The sequence below is a fragment of the Lathamus discolor genome, chromosome 3 (assembly GCF_037157495.1).
Source record: "Lathamus discolor isolate bLatDis1 chromosome 3, bLatDis1.hap1, whole genome shotgun sequence".
Classification (NCBI taxonomy): Eukaryota; Metazoa; Chordata; class Aves; order Psittaciformes; family Psittacidae; genus Lathamus; species Lathamus discolor.
Genome location: NC_088886.1, coordinates 31,739,297 through 31,760,559, shown reverse-complemented (window position 1 = coordinate 31,760,559; position 21,263 = coordinate 31,739,297). Strand labels below are relative to the sequence as shown.

Sequence of the window (21,263 nt, the reverse complement as noted above, 5' to 3'; positions counted from 1 at the left end):
GGAAATATAATCCAGTTTATAAATATTACAAAATGATTCCAGGGATGAATATTCAACATATGTACTGATTTAAACTTTGCCTTCCAGAGTATTTTGCCAAAAGCTCTTTTCAACAAAATACGTCAAGTACTTTTGTTCAACACAGAACTTTAAGATGAAGATGCCTGGCTATTTTGCTCCCTGTCAGTGTATAGCATTTATCTACAATTTTCAGTTTTTAGCACATCACCACACTCCAAAAAAGTTTCACTCCTCCATTCTTTGCTTCTTAATAGAAGTTCTCAGTTACTGAACAAAAACATAGCTGAAACTATTCCAAGAACACTTCAAAGCATCACAGACAACAGTAATAATAATTCATTTATAAACTAGATTGTAAGTTATCAGACAACCTTCTTCATTACATACAATTTTAGTCACCACCCTAACAAAGTACTTTATTTTAAATCAAGGTGACCCAGTAGAAAATAAGCTGAATTCATGCAACTACAGCTTTTATCCTCCCCCTTTCTTCCCGTGTGGAAATATAAATGATCACTTACACAAACTGCATTAATATCTGACACATGCCCTGTGAATGACTGCCTGCACATTCCATCTCGAATATCCCAAAGCTTCGAGGAGGCATCACAGGCACCCGAAACAAAAGTCCTCATATCTGGACTTAGGGAGAGACTCATCACATCGCCAGTATGCCCAGTGAATGTGGTGGTCTGTTGACCGGTTTCAATATCCCACAAAGCGCTGCAGGTAAAGTGACAACATTAACACAATGTATGTGGTTTATCTGGGAGTTTTAAGTTTCAAATACAAACTAAGGCATTGGAGAGGATGGGTGAGGGGGTGAAGAAAACAAACAAGTGGGGGAAATAGAGGGGAAAGGGGGCAACAGCTCAAAAACTCACCAAGTGGTGTCTCCTGAGCTAGTGACAATTTGGTTGTCATCCAGAAAGCGACAACAGGACAAGTAACCTAAAAACAAAACCTTTATGTTAGTTTCAGAGGCAGGAGTAATAACTGAAGTTTAAAATCCAAGAGCAGTGATTATAAAGTTCTCCCACAGCTAGTCTTTAACCAACAAAACTAATTCACAGTTCACAATGTACTTCAAAGTGGGACTGATTCATTCCGTACAATAAAAAAAACCAAAGCTGAAGCAAGAATATAGCTGACCTGTATGCCCTGGCAGCTCTCGGCTCACTCTCACATTGCCCTCTCTGGTTTTTAAGTTGTATATGGAACAGATGTTGTCCAGTCCACCACAGGCAACGTAGTTTCCAGACGGTGCGTACGCGCAAGTCATCACCCAGGAGGATCTCAAAGGGATGGCGTGCATCTGCAGAAAGACAGGGCTCATGAATGTGACATTACATGTCGGCTTCCATTTTTCACTGAGGTCATTCGTATCAGTTCATGAGTTAGAGCAGATCAGACAAAGTGTGTATCGTTTCAGTATTTTGATTTTACAACATATTACAACTCATTTCATATTTAAACAAACATGCACACTAGGATGAAAAGTGCCAGTAGGCTCCCAAGAAGATGTACAGACCTTCAGTACAACATTATTTAACAGCAAAGCTTTCTAAACATAAACATTTTCAACATTTGTTTATTCTACTTAAATTCCTTTGTCCAATTCTTCTATAGAACTATAGGTTATAAAATGGGATGGCTGTACCCACGGAGAGCAGACTGTTTACAAAAACAGGTCACCACTACCACACTGCACCTAAGCTTCTCTCATTTAACAGGTTTTTCTTTCGTCCTCCCCCCCACCCCTTCTCTGCCCTCCAAAGCTCTCCTGTAAATTCTGAGGTTGTGTATTTCTACAATTTAAAACCAAATGACTTTCAGAAGCAACACCAGACAGGCAGAGAGCAACCACTACAAGCTACCGCATTAGCAAGTTAGAAAGAAAATGTGTTACCTACAACTATTGCTTCTGAAACACAACCTACAACGTATCATTAGTAACCAGCTGTTCAGGAAAGGAAAAAGGTTACGTCTGACTTAGAAAAAGACTGCCTCTTTTCAGTTTTGCCTTGCAACCGTAGAACAAAATAGACACAAGCCCCCTCAGTCACACACAGTGTCCATGAATTATTGATATAAATGATAAATAACTCTACCTTATTTGTTGTATAACTATCCCAAATAATTAATTTTCCATCTTGAGAAGCACTGACTAGTAGCCTAAAAATAAAACAAGATAAACGATGTTAATATAAAACAAACTCCCCAAAAGGCTCAAACCAGACATACATCATGCACGATAACCAAGTGATTCAGAAATGTCATCATTTCTTTATTACCCTCTTCTTTGGGGGTTGGGGAGTGGGGAGATGGTGTTGGAAAAAACAGGTGCAAAGGTCTACCCATTACCTGACCAAAGAATCACATGTCCACAGGGACTCATGATTAACAATGGACAAAACCAAACTTACTGAAAACGCGTTTTATGAACTCTCTCCGCTGCTTTTATTTTTCAGATACTATTTTATCTACACAGCTACACAAAAATGAACAAGAAATTCAAGGGGAAATAAATATTGTTTTGAGAGCAGCTTCTAGATGTATTTCCTTCTGGATGCATTTCTTTCTGAACTACAAAACAGAGTATCGACCACGAGGCACTGTTAACAACTGACCCATCAGCTGCTCTAAAGGCAGCACAACAGAATTCCTTCCTAGAAGCTAAGTAACTTTTCCCACCGTGTAGAAAAGGATCTTTTTTTCAATGAAATAAAATTTCTAAAGATTTTAAATCTCTGTTACCACAGAAATTACAGGATTAGTCAACATCATGGAAAATGCAATATCCATCATTCCCAAAACATGCCCCACCACGTACCCTCCTCTGCTTAAAACTCAAAGAACACAGTTAACACTAAAAGAAGGAAAGGGCAAAATGTCTGTGGTAAGAACACAAAAAGTACCTCTCTTTTCAACCAAGGCTCCCCTGTTACCACTACGCAATCCTCACTGGCTATAAAAAGGTAAACTATAACTAAAGACAAAAACCCCACTACAGCTGTGGTCTGTGACCCCCCTGCAAGGGCACCAACACCATAGCACATGGCTCCCAAAACCTGGTATTAACTCTGAAGTCAACATTCTGATTTCTAGCTCTTAAGCTGCAGGTTAAAGGGTCACTTGTACAAACCTTGAGTCCGATCCCCAGTGCATAGCATAGATTTTGGCTAAGTGACCTCTAAGCGTACGCCTTGTGCGCATTTGAATTCGACCCACTGAGTCCAGACTTGTTGTGATCTAAAAATAAATAAAACAAACCCTTGAGATACTTAGAACTATTTTTAATACACAAGATAGCAAAATACATTTGAACTCTGATAGAAAATAATCTATCTTGGCATGCAACGTAAAACTAAACATAAAGGACACTAGCATACAGCCCAGGATTAGTTAGGGCCATGCAATGCTGAGGAAAAACTTTATAGAATACAGACTAACAACTTCACTATGGGTGTACCTAAAACTTCAGAAGGCTTTCAGAATATACTGCCCTGTAATACTGAAGCTATTTCATGTTACTGAATCTCAAAGTTTCCAGTTAAAACCAGTGGAAGAAAATACTCCAGTATTTGCTGCATTGCTACTTTTCAAAGCATGGCAGAACTTTAAATGCAAAAATACTTCTGTTTCCAAAACAGAGCTAGAAGACATTTAAGTCTTTCTAAATATACTAAACTCAATATACATAATCTATTTGTAAACTTGAAGCGGGACTCATTATGATGGTGGTGGTTTTTGACCAGTTGGGACTGTTTGCTGTTTTACTTGGTTTGGGGTTTTTTTTGGTGAGGTTGTTTTGTATTGGTTTTAAGTAACTGTAAAAATACACAGGACATCTCCAAAGGCTTATTTCACTTTATTCTGTCAGTTACTAAGCAGAAGCATGTTACAGACATAAACTGTATGGATTTATATTTATACATCAAGCAACAGCCTATGCACAGAATCAAGAACATAACATACCTGAGCAAGAGTTGTGTCGCTACATGCTTTTCTTGCATCCTGAAACAAAATAATGGGACAATTTCAATCTAAAAGGCAACACTGAGCAACAACTGAAAGCGTCTAAAGGAAAAATAACTCTTAAACTACACTTTACTACACTCAAAATGCCTCAAGCCAACAACAAGTTACATGCCAATATGCCTTCTGTCACCCTGATGTTTTATTGTCCAAAGGAATCTAAGCTGGTGGTAGCAGAAGAAAAGGGACTTAAAGAGGGCCATGCCCTTCTTTGGAATCCCTTTCTACAGAATATGTGATGCAAAGGCATCACGAACCCATCCTGAAGTCCCATAGCCTACCCTCTTCCCTGTATTCCTTCCCTGCTGTGGATGTGCTTGCTCAGGGTGTACTGAGCACCAAGGGAAAACCAATCCACCTGAAAAAGCAACTATATATTAGACATAATTAGCAAGCTTTGTGCTACAGGAGACTCTTGCATTAACCCCCTTATGAGCACAGCTGTGATGATGCTAGTTATGAGAGGCAGGTTGAAAATTAACAGGCAGGACCTGGAGAGCAAGACAGACAGCAGGCTTAACTGAAGCTTAAGCTGCTGATGCACTTCATACAAAACCAAGATAAAAACAGTCAACTAACACTCTCATTCATATCATGGAATGGATGGTTCTCACGTGTCCATGCAGATCCTCCTGTCTTTCATTATTTCAGACTCTATGGGTATACGACATACTTCTGCACATTATTCAATCTTACCTAGAAAACAGACTTCACTTTTGTTTGTATAATCAGAGTAACAGATTAGACTCCTGACAAAGGCAACACCCTGATTTTGCAAAGCCTGGTTTCAGTTGCAATTGTGACTACAGCACACCCTGGCAACTCAGGTTACAGAAAAACAAATAAATAGGCACACAGTCAGCAACCACTTCTGAGAAGCATGGTTTAAAATAACTGACTTAAAGACAGGAACTTTATAGCACAAATTAAAGATAAAACTACCAACAGCAGTATTGATTAGCCCTCTCTAACAAGATCCTCTCTAACTCCCTGTAATTTCCCTAAATACCTTCCAGCTGCTGTAAGCAGTGAAGAAGGCCCCTCACAAATGACAGATGGATGGCCACCTTCGCCACTAATCTGTGTGCCCTCCCCAGTCCCAGGAATGCATTCAATCTGTGCACCGATGGCAATGACCTCTTTGAGAAGAAGAACGGAAACATTTACTCAACACGTTTTGGAACTGCACCAACACTTTCAGACTGCGATCTTAAAGTTTTTCAAGCTCTTGCTTGAGAGTTACTTGACACTGCAACTTTAACAATTTTTAGTGTATGGTTTTTTGACCACCCTTTATAGCTTTCCTCTCAGAGCACAAGCCTTAGAGTGGATTAAACCATCTCAACTTCTTTTTAAAATGTCTGAACTGTAAAAATATTTATAAAATGTTGATGTCTGCAATCAGGAGGGGTTTAAAATACCAAAGCAGCAAATCCCCTAGTGCTCAGGATTTATTTCATCCACAGGAAGAAACACACTGCGTTTTAAACAACTTTGTTTAGTTTAGCTGAAATACTTGAAGACGTTCAACATCAAATGAATTCTGAACGCAGACTGAATAAAACAAAGCAATTTTTCTAAAGAAAGAGCTATTAGCAACATCTATACTTGGAGCTGTCTAATTACTTGCCATGCGATTGGCAAAGCCGGAGGGAAAGTGAAGTTTCAGCAGGCTATTTTAATTCTCCCATTTTAACTGTCATTTCTACATATGAATCATCATAACAGAACCATTAATATCCCAGAACAGTTTGGGTTGGAAGGGACCCTAAAGATAGTCTAGTTCCAACCCCCTGCCCGGGGCAGGGACACATTAGTGTCGTAACATAAACACCTTCCTATATAAGTTGTAGCTTTTCCTCAGTTCATACAGTAGACAATGCAGAATTTGTGACAAAAATCTATGCACTCCATGCGGATTGTGCAGCTCCCACAACTTCCCAGCACACACACTTAGGATTTTATTTTCTCCAAAAAAAACCCATATGTGTTTTTCTAAATACAGCGTCTTTATTTGTTCAAAATGTCATTCAATTTCAAACGACACTGTACCAAGTATACAACACGTCCAGACATCATAACCTGAATTTCAATACTGAAAGGGAGGACATGCATCACATGAGAATTTTATTATGCTTTATATTTATTTTTTTATTACAGACAGAACTGGGGATCATAAAGCCATCTGCTATCTAATGGTTCATTATTCACTGACATTTCAAACTTCCTGCACTAAAACTTCATGCAGCCTTACTTTATCCCTCCAGCATAGTGTGTCTGTGTACAGAGCTAGAGCTGTAATAACAGCATGGGGAGGCAAAGGTACTGCATCACCTAGGTATTGTAAAGAAAAAAAATAATCATTAAACATACCTAAAACATAGACTAATGGGAAACTGAAAGCTATGCATCAGTTTATTCTATTTCAGGAAGCTGCAGGTACAATCTTATCTGGACCTCACTCTAAAGCACAAAGCTGATTTTTTGTGATATTGTTAGTGAAAATATCAGGCAACTTAGGAGTTGTGAACAGCTACAACAGCAAACTGCTCTCTGTAAAACATCAAGTGCTGTTGCTAACCTCATCTCTTTTTAGGAATGCATCAACAATAATTTCTGAAAATTCCCAGCTCACTTGCTATTCTAGACAATTGCAATTTCATTATTTTTTAAGATCCTGTATCTATCCTGGTACCCAACACACCAATTTATAAAGAAAACTGTGTGAAGATAAGCACAATAAACAAGATAAATAATCACCTATACAAACATGAAACTGAATTATTTGGTCAGAAAGTTTCTTGAATATTAAGTCATCGGGAGCCTGCACTCAGATCCAAAGAGGCAAACGCTGATTACCAATGCTGAGCCAAAGAACTCCAATAGCAATAACCATGATTAGTCAGCTACATCTGTCTAGATCCAGTTACAACTTTCAGTGACAGAGTTACAAGGGAGATGTTGAATCAACCCAAAGCCACAAAACTAAATGCTTATACAAAGAGACAATCAGATTTTTATGACCTAAAACTTAAACCCAAACATTCCTGCAACGCAGTCTAGCTCTCTTACTTGTCTGGTATCACTTTCTTCACACAACATAATTTTGCACAGAACCAGACTGACTTGATTACTAAGACCGAATTAAGGCTAACTGGCTCACCCCAACATGGTATAATGAGAAAGTCTTTACATATCAGGCAGACGAATAATTGAAAAGTTATGTATATCTTTTATTTGTGCAATGACATAATAAAGCCTAAATTTAAGAAAAAGTATTTTAAACCAAAATTTATTTGCATTCCTCTACAGAGTTGCTAAAAGGAGTACCCAGTGCCACAACACTGACCGATCCCTGCTTATCTTTCATCAGTGTATTAAGTGAAAACAGGACACAGAGCACTCCTTGGATGATACTGAGTGAGCAGACAGGAAAACATTTGTCCCCAGTAGTACAACTACTACTACACAAAGTGTTGTTTACCATGTGGCTGATGCTAACAAGCAGCTTGACATCAACTGCACTAAGAAGCAAACCACCACAAAAACAACTGCTGCCAGCAGATGCCATGCTGAAAAAGTCAGTGTGCATGCAACATATTCCAGGAAACCTGTAGCCTGAGCCGACAGAAATGTTTGCAAATATGGCATTCCCATATAAACCAGATTTATGAATGCTTCATGTTTAGGAAAAGGAAATCTTGATGAAGCATAAACAGGCCTTGAAGATCCTTATTATACTCTGTATTTTTCTCCCTACAGAAAACTGCATCACAGAGATACACAGGCGTGCTGCAACAGATTTGTGGTAAACTGAGAGCTCATACTCAGTTTATCTTCAACGAGTAATTTCAACAAAAAATGAGCACATATGGGGGGATCTACATTAAAAAAAAAAAATTCAACAGGAAGCAAAGAAATAAGGCTTGTAGAAATGACATCCATCCCCTGAAGGTTTCCTCTCGCACTCCATATGCTTTGACCTGCATGTTTACCAAGCGTGGCAGCACAGTAGTCACTTTTAGCCAGAATAAGCTTTTCTAATACCCTTAGCCCCTACTTGTCATGCCTGGGTTCTGGCAGTTTGCTGCTCCATTTTTGGGTTTGTTTTTTTTTAAATACAAAATAAAAAATTTGCAGAGACACAAACATCCCTAGTACCAAAAACCAGCAAACTTCTTAGCAAATAAAACACTTTGTTCAATACACATCACAAATGCATTTCATCAGGCTAATGGCTTACTTTGCCGATTTTTAAACAAATATTCCCAAAATATTTTAAGCTCTGTACAATTTTAACAAAAGCAAGTAATAGATGTGAACTTCGCATTCTATTCCTTTAAAGGGGGAACTTTATCATGAAGAATAAGCAATTAGCAATTCTTACTCTGATTTGATTTCGCAGCTGTTCTGCCTCCTGCCGTAACTGTTCCAGCTCACTCATCTTCAGCCTCTACTTCTCACACTCCACTGGTGAAGAAAACCTGCCAGGGGGAGGAAAGTAAGTTTCAGTATCACTTTCTCCTCTTCAAAAAAACAACAAAACCCAACCCAAAGTCACCATGAATTTATATTTGCTCTGCCTTTAGAAAGGTTTCCCTTTAGTGCACTGCCTAATTTGGCAATACATAACTTATTTTAATTCCTGAACTAACATGAAAAGCAGAATTAAATGAAGTCCCGTTCGAATACAGAAGCAACTGTCAACTGAAACACCCACTGTACTTCAAAAAACTCACTGAATGCATTTATAGTACCACTCTCCTCACCCCCCTCCCGGAAACCCCTGTAAGTCTTCACCCCAAGATGGCAACAGAGAGCAAAGACTGTAATGGTCACCTTAAACCTTTCTTAACCTTTGAGCTCAACAGTGCTACAATACAAGCACCTTTGCACATGACATCCAAGTGTTGTTTTTTTTTTAATTGAAGATGAAAATGTTGAATCCTGGACTACGGCTGAAATAGCAGCTTTCTACTTAGGTATTCACCACCCCCCCCGCCCATATTTTCCTTGGGCAAGGCATGATAATGTTTTTATTTCAAGGCACCCACACAGTGAAAATGGATAGTGAAAACCAAACCATCCCTAAAAGCATCCTCATGCTGGTATAGCTCACAGCAGCCTAAAGCAGCTCTCATCTGAACAAGGACTCAAAGCAACCTTAATAAAAAGATAAGAAACCGTAAGACCACTTTCAGGTTAGCAATTTCTTCAATCAGATTTTACATCTGATTTCTTCACTGTTAAACAGTTTCCTCAGTTCATTTTTCCTCTTTATCTTAAGAGCAGCAGTACAGCCAACACCACTACAGATACCTTTTAAGTCTATTCACATACATGCAGACTTCAATACCCTTGCAATGAAAATAAGTTAGTAGGGTGGCTCACAAACACACCAGGCACTTGTCTGTATGTTCTTCATGATGGAAGAAACACACCAGAAAGGTGGCAGTGGTGGTCCCACGACATTATCTAAAAAGCCCAAAACACTTCTAGCTCATAGAAAAAGAAGGACAAAAGTCAAACTGCTTACAAAATTAGAATTGAGGGAGGAAGGGAAAGAAGCAGGGAGAAGAACCAATTTAAAACATTATTATTAGCCTTTTACTGAAGCATGAGACACAATACAGTAGCGTCCCTCCGATTTAGTCCACTGAAAAATGCACAAAAAACAGGGGAAGAAAGGTCACAGTGCCTGGCAAGTTGTACACCTCTAGCAAAACCCCTTGTCTGCTCTGGCTCCTGATTCTCTGTAGTTCAGTAGTGACTTGCTCTAAAAGACAGACTCTGAAAAGGTTTTTTCCACCTATAAAACACAACACTGCCTAGATGTAAACAGTGAAAAGTTTTGGTTCAAAGTAACTTACTAACAAGATGATTAACCTTGGACTAAACAGCTTAAGCAAGTGTTTGACAGCTATGAAACATCTTGCTCAAGAAAAGTCTGTCTTCAACAACTATCCACCTACTCTTTTATTCAATCTGAAACTCCATGCTTTCCACAGATACCACTGCAAAGTCCATTTCAGAATCAACTCACATACACAAACTGGATCATCTCCAAATCAAAATACATCCTAACCAGTGGTGACTTAGAAGGTCTAACTTGTATTTTCAGTTACACATAAGCAGCAAATTAAGTTCACACCTTTCTCTTCCTCAAACCTATGCTCAATTACAAAGGCATTATAGTTTGTATGCAAATACTCTAAGAGACTACTTTATTTACTACCATCTTCCTATTTCAGAAGCCCAGACTATTTAATACTGCCTAATGCACATCAGGCACGAAACAGAAGTCATCAACACTAATGTCCGATTTCAAAAAAATCAAGCATTAAAAATATCACTTTAGCATGCATGCTAATCACATGCCTTTATTGTCTATCAAGCTTAATTACAATCTTAATATGGAATACTATACCTCTATGAACTATAGCCCCATTTTCAGCTTCAAGAGTGTCAAATTAGCCTTTTCAGCATGTTTTCCCTTTTTCGTTCTAGAACCTACACAAAGGTTAACACAGACAAAACAATGGATTCAAAGGTCTAAAGCAAGCCAGCCATGATGCCTGCCAACATTTCAGTAGTCCTGCCTGCTATTTTTAACAGAAGATAAAGATTCCTAACACAGAAGTTGATGTATTTCTGATTTTCTGAGAAGGGAAGTCAGCTTCTGCCCTGTGATGTGCCACACACTTCAGTGCTCTGTAAACAGTAACATCAACACAGAGAGGAACTGACCATAAAGAAAGTGCCATTACTATTCAACTGGAAGCACACACGGCTCTTCACAAGTAGCTGAAGTCAGGGCATTTTCTTATTGCTAAGTAAAAATGCGAGCATATTAGAAAATGAGCTGTAACACTGCACTGGCACTCAAAGACCATCAATGACCATACTGCACTTCAGTTGTATACAAAGTCAGTCTTAATGACCTTGTCATATTCATCATTAATGCCATTTCTGTATCAAGAAGCACCAGCAGCTAAACAGCTGTTAAGCTTAGTATCTTCAAATTGTGTTATATGTGTACAAGCTCCTACATGGACAAAATCCAGCTCCAGAAGCCCTTCCGATCCACCCACCTTTAGCTTAAAAATCAATTCCTAAGCAAATTTTAAAAGCAAATTAAAGGACAATGATCTTGCATACTCTTTTGAAAGAATTCTTTTTTTGTAGTTGAAAAGTCCTAGCAACATCAGTATGTTCTAAATTCGCAAGGTCACTGGCATTACTGCTTAGAAGAAACATTATCAGTGGTTCAAGGTCAAGCTATGCCACAATGAACATAATGGCCTCCAAGCCAGTACATATTTTTACAAGATCTAGATTCACTTTAGAACTAGATTATTTAGCTTTAAAGCACTGAAGTCCCTTTCCAGTACAGAGCAGCTGAACAGCAAACTCTCAGATATTATTAAGCTATACATAAACACTGGGATAGTGTAAACACAGTAAACAAAGTAAGTGCACAGTTTAACTATTAAACTGAAGTCTATCCAACGCTCTCTGCTATACTGGCTGTCTGCAGCTCCCAGTGCAACTGCTTGTGTGTTCAGATGATCATCCACCATTACGTATTTAGCAGAACCATGAGTAAAGTGCTTCCACTTGGGATTTTATATTTTTTAAGCACTATTTTGAGGTACCCAAAGAAAATCACAGAAATGGAGTGAGTAGGGAGGAAACTCGAATGGATGCCTTTCCTGATTCACAGTAACTCTGAAAGCAGCATCTCTGAACTCTTCATGTCAGACTACCTTGCTGATGCCATACGACAGCAACCCAAGAAGACAAGCACTTGCTTGGAACTTGCATACACAGACGCATCTGTGTCTGTTTTAGTGCTTCTAATGCTACAGCGATACGGTTAAAGAGAGGAAGCCACAGTCAAGATGGAGATACTTGCTGTAATACTGTTTCTAGTTAAGTGTATCAGTGAGGTGACCACTGAAGCAGAGCAAGAACACAGAACTGAGATGGCAGGCAACAATGGTAAAGCAGAGGCTGCATCCTATAAATATGCCCTCAGTGCGGAGAAGCAGGTCATCACCACAGCCTATTTCCCAATGCTACCAGTCATCAGATAAAAAAACCTCTTGTTTCTTATCTGATTAAGTGCTGGGACTGCTTTTGCAGGGCTTACAGGGATTGCAAAGAACAGAGGTAATCTCTTTATTGCAAATTTTTCCTCATACAACGAATTACAGAAAAATTCAATAGATTCACCTCCAACCTGTACTACATTACAAAGGCCACTGAACCCGTCAGTTCTCCCCTCCAGAAGGGCCAAATACTACAGCCAGGAAGGAGCATTGCCCCACAGCCTGGAAAATTCTTTATTCTGAACATGAACTTCCCCAGGAGCCCAGCTGTATCATACTTGGCTGTGACCACAGCAAGACCATCACTTCTTGCACTTCCATGGGCAGTCAGGATTCCTCCTACGACCCAAGGAGACTGGGGTTAATGTAATGTCTATCTCCCTGACTTACTAATATTTTTAATAAACATTTAGTCAGAGAAAAAATGCTAGAGTTACCTTAGATGAGGCATACTAGTGGCATCTGCTTTTCAGCATTCACAGGTAGAAACCCTGATGAAGCCACCAGATGCTTCTCTCCAAATGCAACTGATGATGTGCAAGATGTACTACAAATAATATAATCTGCTATGGCAAAAAGTCCTCGAGGGGATGAGCAACAGGAAGTGGAAGAACTTTTTAATACCACTGGTAGCCACAGGGTGTACCACTGCAGGACACCCAAGTGATTAGGAAACGGGGTCAAGGACACGAGATGCTGCCCATCAGAAGCAACAACATGGGAGCTCATTGTGAGCAATAACTATTGTGCAACCAAGGCAGCACATCTTTGCCTTAATAAAAGTAATATCATTTGTAGGTTGAACTGCACCTCAGTACAATTATTCCTCAGCAGACTCGTACAAGTGAATTTACTGATACCAAAATAAAGTGCCTCCCAAGGTAAAATAATTAACTAAGTCAGATTCCACAGCTATCTAGCTTCAAGAAAGCCACTGACAGGCTTGAGTGCTCCACATATAAATTACCCCTTACACTATGCCTGATTCAGTAGCAGCATAATTTGCAAAGAGTTTAATTCTTCATTACACAGGCAGGCAGTGACAAATTACCACAGGTTCTTGTCTCCGAAGTACTTTTGCTGCAACCTGTGGACTCCAACACTGTGGCTGCACATGTTGGAGCAAATTTCTTTTCTCTGAAAAAAAGTAAAAATCACTCCAAATGCACTTGAGAACACACTGTAAGAAGATCCACTGAGCCCAGGACCTCTGTGACACCCTGGCCGGCAGCAGAGCAGGACACAATGCCCACACAAGCTGGGATGCAGGAGTTCATCAGGCAGGGACCTGCTGACCCCACAGTACTGAGCGGAAGGCTGGTGCAGGGACCGAGAGCCAACACAGCTCTGGAAATATCTGCAGGTTACTCAAAGCAGAATAGTCAGGCTTGTAGTGATGGGAACCTTTGGTTCTGCAAAGCAGAGCTATTTCTGTCTCAGAGAAGATTACAGTTTAAAAACTAAGATGCTAAGAAATCTGGTTTCTTTACAAAAAAGATTAAAAAAAAGGGGGGGGGGGTGGAGGTGGAGGTGGAAGGCATTTGCACTTGCCTCAGCAAGCCCAGCTTATTCCCATGTAAAAATCACCATATAGGCAAGAGCAAAAAAACAAAACCAATGACTAGATAAGTGTTAATATACCCTCCCCACAACAAAGCATTGCTGGTTTTGTGCCAAACATATAGAGATTAAAGGGACTGCAGAAAAAATAGTCTGCTTGTCTGGATTCTTCAGACAAAAGAAAAAAAAATAAAATCAGTCCTTTAGAACTAAGTGCTTACCTATACCTATCAACCGCAGCTTTTTGACTCATGTAAGTAGTAACATCTCCCAAGTGATCAACACACAGCAGCAGAAAGTAAGAAGTGGTTTCACTCCTACTAGTGATCACACAGGTGAGTAAACATAAGGAACTATAAGGCTTTACTAATTACAGGAAGACGACACCAAGACATACTCCAGATACCTCTCAAGTGCACTATATTGTAAATCACATTCAGGCTTCAGCCCACAAAACCTTTATATGCCGAAGTTACCTGTGTAAAGTTACCTGCTTGAGTAACTGCTAACAGTGTACACAGGCTTTCCTGTCTCAACGGTTGGTGGACAATGGGATTCAGGCTCTGAAGCTGACTTCCAGCAGCATACACAAACCAAACACTTTTTAAGTTCAGGATGTGCCAAAGAAAACTTTGATAAAACATTTTTTCTTATTTAGTGACATTAACCAAGACTTCAATAACTTTTCTCGCTTGTTTATGTCTTCTCAGAGTCATGACTAGAGAAGAAAAACATGAAAGAGGTTTTATATCTCACAGCCTGAAGGAAATGGATTTGCAATATTCAAGAACAGTTCAAAATCTACAAACTCTGACACAGTGGACAAAGCCTAGCATAAAGTGGAATTGCTGCCTGCACAACAGCCACTTGAAATAAATGCATTAATGTTATGTTGGAGTCACATACCTTCATATATAAACAGTATTTCAGTTGGAATTTTACATATTTACTATAGCAGAGCTGTTTGAAGACCACACACACACTCCGCCCTCCACAGAAGAAAATTAAACACAATGCCTTTTTTCCCCCCCTGTACCTTGGCCCTAAGTTGTCTCTCCTCCCTTTCTCACAGACCTTACAAGCTATTTATTTTCCCAAGAATTCTTTGTTCTGATTTGTAGCTGTACTGCATCAATAAACAAAGACAACAAAGCAAGGAGCTTTTATACTGGTCAACTAATACTTAAATCTGAACAGAGAGGCCTAAGTTGGAATAACAGTATATAAGGGTTCTAATTGTGCAATTGTGCATCCTGCTCATTCTTTCTCTCCTCTCAAACCTTGCCAGTGCATCTCCTTCCCTGCTGTATCTTTTATGTATACTTTTGAGGAGTGTAGTTATGTTGCAGAACACATACATTTTAGTAAAGAAAGAGAATAACGGTGAATTTTTAAGAACATTGTTATAATTTAAAAAATAAGGTCAGAAATCCTAACTAAATCTTTTTCTTAAGATTTTTAAATTTTCATTCTGTAAGAGGGAATTAATTGTCACGCTGATTTCTGAGCCCCCAGGGCACACATATAGAAGGGCTCTCCCGTATTCAGGGCCTCTGGTCTCCCCAAGAAGAAAACAGGAAGCAGCCTGGGTGTGACCTCACTCGCTGAGGTCAGCGCTATTGTTGCACTTCTGCACATTTTGGAAGTGTTTTAAAGCGATATGTCTCCATTATAGCTTTGGTACAAAAACAGGAAATAATCAACCAACGCCTCTCGAGAGGAAGGATATTAACAGAACTTACTCAAACACCCATTTCTCTAACAGATACGATCCCCAATTTTAAGGAACCGATGAATGTGTGTGCCTAAAATTGCATGTACAGCTAGAAAGGAGAGGTCACAGAAGAGACCCACAAGCAAACAAGAGATCAGTGGGATATGAAGAGAGTCTTGCTTCGTGTGCCAACATGCCCCACACAGTTACATCATAAATACAACCCCACCCACAAACTATGTGGCAGAAGCAGTTTCAAGCCAACAATATTGCTCCTCCCTTCCTCCGCAAAACACCTCATACCTCTCTACACATCATAAAGTAGTATGTGCCATTTATACACACGTAGCTATTTAGCTTGTTATTTTAATACAACTTTGAAATAAAGCCTGCCACACAAAAATGTTTGTATTTCCTGCAATAACTATTTGGAGTTATTAAGAAGTAATTTCAGTCAGACGAATGTAAATATCTGTGTTCACCTTCAGACTTCAGTATCAACCTTTAGTGTCTTTCACTAACAAAGGAAAGCAAAGGCATCTTGCAGGAGTGCTGCTGGGTTTAGAAGCCAATACCACTTTATCAGTGCGGCTGCCACTGCACACACACAGCTTGCCAACAGAGTGCAAACCCTCACCACAACCAGTCTTAACAGATCACAGCATGTCTCTGTGTCTGATGACTGGTTTGGTTATGGTTTCCATGGAAGACAAAACAGACCAATAAATATCGACCTTGTTAACAGCAGTTACAAAACAGACAAAGAAAATCACTGCTTTGAAATTATTAGTGAAAGAATTCCATTAAGTTTACTAGGAAAAATGATCAGTGACTTTAGACTTTTACTCTTTTTTATACAGTAAGTTGACAGCTCACTAGATGAGTGTTTGGTCCTTAGAGATATCCGAGTTTATTTCTAAAGCACAGACAAGTACATTCATAAAAACATGCACAGAAAGCCCCTACTCTTCTTTGCCCACACACTAGATTCTAAAAAAACCCCAAGAAATTCAGTGTCAAGCACAAGACTGAAAAAAACACAGGAAGCAAGGAATTTTAAAAGTCATGAATATTTCACAGTCCAAAAGTAACATTCTCACATCTTACATTAATTATGTTCATTTCCAGGTCAAAATATTTTGGTATGCAAGCACAGGTTTATTTTTATCACACTCCCTGCAAACAGAACTTCACCTGAAATTCAAATTGTGTTGTCTTTAGTGACTGTAACGATAATTCTCCAGTGAAAATTTGGATCACTGACCACCGGACAGTCCATCACTGAACAAATTATTACTGGTTTTACAATTCAGAACAAGTGACAAGAAAGCTTAATTAAGCAAAAAAGATACAACTCTAAATAATAAGACAGAGATGGTTCCAGCTCATTTTTTTTCCTTGGGGACATACAGGTGGACACACAGAGTGAGCTAACATACTGTTATTTTTCTCTTCAAATACCCAGCTACACCCAGAAGCTATTCTAAGAAGTTTTCCTATGAAAAGTGTAGAGGGACAATTCAAAGTCATTTTGAAAGACCACTTACATTTAAATCCACCCCTAAACAAGTTTGATTTTGGAATTTCCTAAGGGTCTAACACACTGATATTTACCGCAGTGGCAGAGTACCCTTGCATCCTGTAGAGCCGAGCAGTGTTACGCATACAAAATCTGGTCTGGCACCTACATGCATAAAAGATTGCTTAAGCAGCCTCCTGTTTTCTGACAGCATGCAGACTGAATGGTATGCATAAAAGGCACGAAGTACACAGATAAAAGCAAGTTTAAAGTCAGTGGAGAAGATATACATTAAGAAACATTAACACCTTCTACAGGACAAGTGCCTCAATTCAACTGAGATGACTATTCGCTTGACTGAAGTAATTCCTGACTGACAGTTTTTCGAAGTGGAGCATTCTTATACACTTCAGAAGAGAACCCAGCAGTACCAGTTACACACACACTGCACCCTTTCTAATGTATCACCAGCTTGGGGAAAAAAAAAATGCATTTGATCTATACATAAGTCTTCAGCACCCTTCCCTCCTCCTCACCATTCAGCACCACACACACACTCCCTTGGTACCAAAGTTACAGCGAGGCATTATGCAGTTCACATAATCATGCAGCTGTAACATTCAGCATACAGCTGTACTCTTTCATAAGAAAGCAGGGAAATAAAAACATTTGGTTTTTTATACTAATTATCCAAAGATCAGATAAAACTATTACCCTCAGGTCTAATTTTAATTTTGCTTTTGATTCACAATGCATTTCTGGTCAATTATTTGTGATTCTAAGCCACAAAAATTAAGTCCTCTTCCAGACTGGAGTTCAGTCTGCTCTAGTAGGTTTCTCTCTCTTCTCTTCGTCTTTGAGATGCATACTATCATAGGCCTGTAAAAAAAAATGTGTCAGCAACCTCACTTTACAGAGGGACACTGAATTAGAAATCTCAAGAGTAGAAAGTGAGAACCCCAAGTACTGTTATTCACTCCTACTAACCCAAGTGCAGGATTAAGAGTACACGTTGTGTAACTACCTCAGGTACCACTTCTGATGAGACTGATGTATCTGATCATATTCTTTTGAATTGCTTTTCATGTTTCTCATGCCATATTGCCAGTTTTCAAATGGCCACTTACTAAAAAATAAAGTATTTAAGAAGTATTTAAGGAAGATGTTATATTGAAGCAGGATGTACCACTGTGTTTTTATGCTCATACTTGCAGGGTTCTCAAAAATCAAGGCTGTCTTTACAGTAGGAATATTTTAAACATACTGATTATATCTAGCCAAAAAAGAACACAAAAACTTTTAGGCAAGATAAAAGCCTCTCATAAAAAAAAAAAAAAAAAAACCAACAACCTATCTAGATAAAGCTGGCACTATTTAAAAGGAAGTTGTAAATTGAACTTGTGATTCATTATTTTTCACACCTTTACAATGCACTAAAATCCAAATATATTTGTAGAGTTCAGAGCCCAAAAAGAATAAAAAGACATTCAGGTCACATGAACTGCATACAGACTGCAAGTGCCCAAAAGTCAGAAATTACCTACCTGGCTATTGGAAGGAAAATTACCCTAGATGAGGTTTCCAACATAAAAGGATGGCAAAGAACATGCTGAAGGAAATAATTACGATATTCCCACTAGAAGCAGTCTTCTCTAATGTGTCACTTTGGGATTTTTTTTCAATGCGATAACTTTTCTATGAAAATGTGACGCTCACTGGGTTATAAATAGCAAAATTCTCCTGCAGAGACAAAGCCTCAGGTTATAGACAGGAATGTATCTGCCAAGCACTGTGGCCACAAGAGAGCCTGTGGCTCCACAACCTGCTTTGCTGAAGGTTATATTTCCAACCCACTGAAACTTCTGTTCTTGTGAATATTTTCTACGCATCTCAGTCAAAGTGAGCTGGGTCAAAAGCAGCCTAGCCAAGTACATCATCTCTACTTCTACCCTTCATCAAAGAGCTGACATTGTTCTTGTAAGGCTTTTAACCTTTGGCATATGCATACTACTAGTTTAGCATTTTTCTCATCAATTGTCTGAAAGACTACTAAGCCAAGTGTAAAGCAAAATGATATCTGACTCAACAAAAAGGCAAACATTAGCCATACCAACGAAACTCTCAAGCAATTTAACTATTTGCTTAAGATGTTAACCTCTTAGCTGTCATCTTGTCAAAAGTTACTATGAAAGTCTACAATTCAGGGCTGCAAGGCTTCTGTAGAGATTGAGAAAACTGACCAAACCTCTGAAGCAACACCATTAGGAAAATTCAATTTTCCTCATTTCATCCCTTTTCAAAGTTTCATGTTTGGCTTTTGATGCTCATCTATTTGCACTTGTAACGAAATATAAGAGATGAGAGGGGGGAAAAAAGCTTCTATGACTTCCTGTCTCCAGCTACCTGACCTTCCCAATTAGCTGCTTTTTCCTACAGCCTAACAGCAACACAGCGCTGACACCATCACACACTCATTAACAGCACTTTTACTTCAGACTTGTAGTACATTTTTAGCCTGCTGTACAAAAATAAAAATATCCAGCTCCCTCTTTTAGGCTGCTTTTAGGACAACAGAGGAGTTTCCGCTTTTCTGTTGTGTATTTTAAGAGATTAGGATTGCCTTTGTAGCACCCAAAACATTAGTTATACTTCCTGGCCACCTCATTATCCATACTTCAGATCGCTTTTTTTATTTAGACGCCTTGTATTCAAACTACTAGAAAGAGCAACCGCAATGGAGAAGTTTCTTGTCCTTCAAGTGTCAGTCACTGAGATTTAAAAGGGACAGTTAACGTCCTATAAAATACTGCAACACTTCCCTGTGGACCACTGCCCTTCTCCCCCAAGATGGTTAGGAGCACCCTAATATTCCTACAGTGTCCTTCCTACCAATCCAATGGAAGGAAAATGGTATTATCATCATTATTTGAGGCAGCTGGACTTAGTGTTTTCATGGAAACTCTGCTGTGCCATTTTTTGATCTCTGACTGTTGTACATAATGCTTAGATTGCTACAAAACTTGATGAGCTCTTGTACTTCCTTTCCTTCCCATCACCAACATGCACACATGAAGTACTCCAGTTTGCATTCTGACATAGCACAAGATAAATACATTTGTTTAAACCTAATTTATAATTTGAGGGGGAGAGAAGAGCTTTTCTAGAACAAACCTACCCAAAACCTAATATACTAAAGATACATTAATTTTTCAGGAGTCTTGACAAAGACTTGACATTGCACTGCCAAAATCTTTACGTCAAATCACCAAGACCGATCAGTCACTAGATACATACTGAGGCTCTAAATTCGCAGTGCTAAATCAGATTTTGACAAGTGTAGCATCTATATATGCCACCTGAGTATTTCTTTCAGCTCAGTAACAACTAAGCTCAATTTAAATCAAGAATCTGAAGGACGGAACATGTCTTCCATTTCCAAGCTTGGGATAAAATTGGTTTACATGAACAATCACTTAAAGCGATCAGTCAAGATAGAAAGGGTCAGCAGAACAATACTCAGATCAAATGCTTCTTTTTATCAGAGCAATTTTAAATACATGTTTTAACAACAGATCATGAATAAACATCCTTAAGACCTTTAATGTGTACAAATGCACAAACTGCATTTTAGTATGTAAATTTAAATTTACTTAACTGCAATATATTTTAGAAATAATTACTACAGTAAATATAAATATATATATATATAGGGCAGCAAAAACTTAAAGACAAAAATTAACCCAACAAGAATCAAATTTTCAGGTTACCCTGAATCTGCTTGAGTTTCCTGTGCTAGATGAGATGCTGACAACTGAACTAATAATTGCACTATGAAAACAAACCAAACAGATCCAAGAGTCCCCACTGCTGACGGTGAGGTTATTTGTTCTTGTCAAAGATGCCAAGCCAGTCAGCAAGTGCAGCTCCAGGCTCTTCAATCTCACTTAAGAAACACATTGAATCCTGGGATTGATTTGATGGTTTTATTTTGGTCCCCTCTCTCCCATTTGAAAATTAAAGTCTTATAAATTAATTTTAATCTTAGCATTACTCAGCTTTTCTAGTGTTTCAAAATAGTAGGATTCATAATGACTCAAACACTTGGCTTATACTGAAAATCCATATGTTTAATACTTGTCTGAGATCTAACACAAGAAGGAGGGGATAACAACAGTTCTGCAAATTGACAAAACTATTTTGCCTCCGAACAACTAATTTTATATAACAGGTGGAACTTGAAAGTGTCTTTTACCCTAGTTTACAGTCAGGCACTTCTGTCTTTTCCTTCCTTTCCAGTTTA

General features: G+C 38.8%; 1 protein-coding gene across 1 annotated transcript in view; it reads right to left on the bottom strand.

Moving 5' to 3' along the window:
- The window catches only part of GNB4 (G protein subunit beta 4), a 32,947-nt gene that overhangs the window by 7,118 nt on the left and 4,566 nt on the right, over positions 1-21,263 (bottom strand). The window contains exons 2-8 of the mRNA XM_065674518.1: positions 8,447-8,543; positions 4,000-4,038; positions 3,167-3,273; positions 2,133-2,196; positions 1,174-1,336; positions 906-972; positions 543-744 (exon numbers count right to left, since the gene is read on the bottom strand). Of these exons, the coding sequence (XP_065530590.1) occupies positions 543-744; positions 906-972; positions 1,174-1,336; positions 2,133-2,196; positions 3,167-3,273; positions 4,000-4,038; positions 8,447-8,503 (699 nt within the window). The 5' untranslated portion in view covers positions 8,504-8,543. The remainder of the gene's footprint in view (positions 1-542; positions 745-905; positions 973-1,173; positions 1,337-2,132; positions 2,197-3,166; positions 3,274-3,999; positions 4,039-8,446; positions 8,544-21,263) is intronic.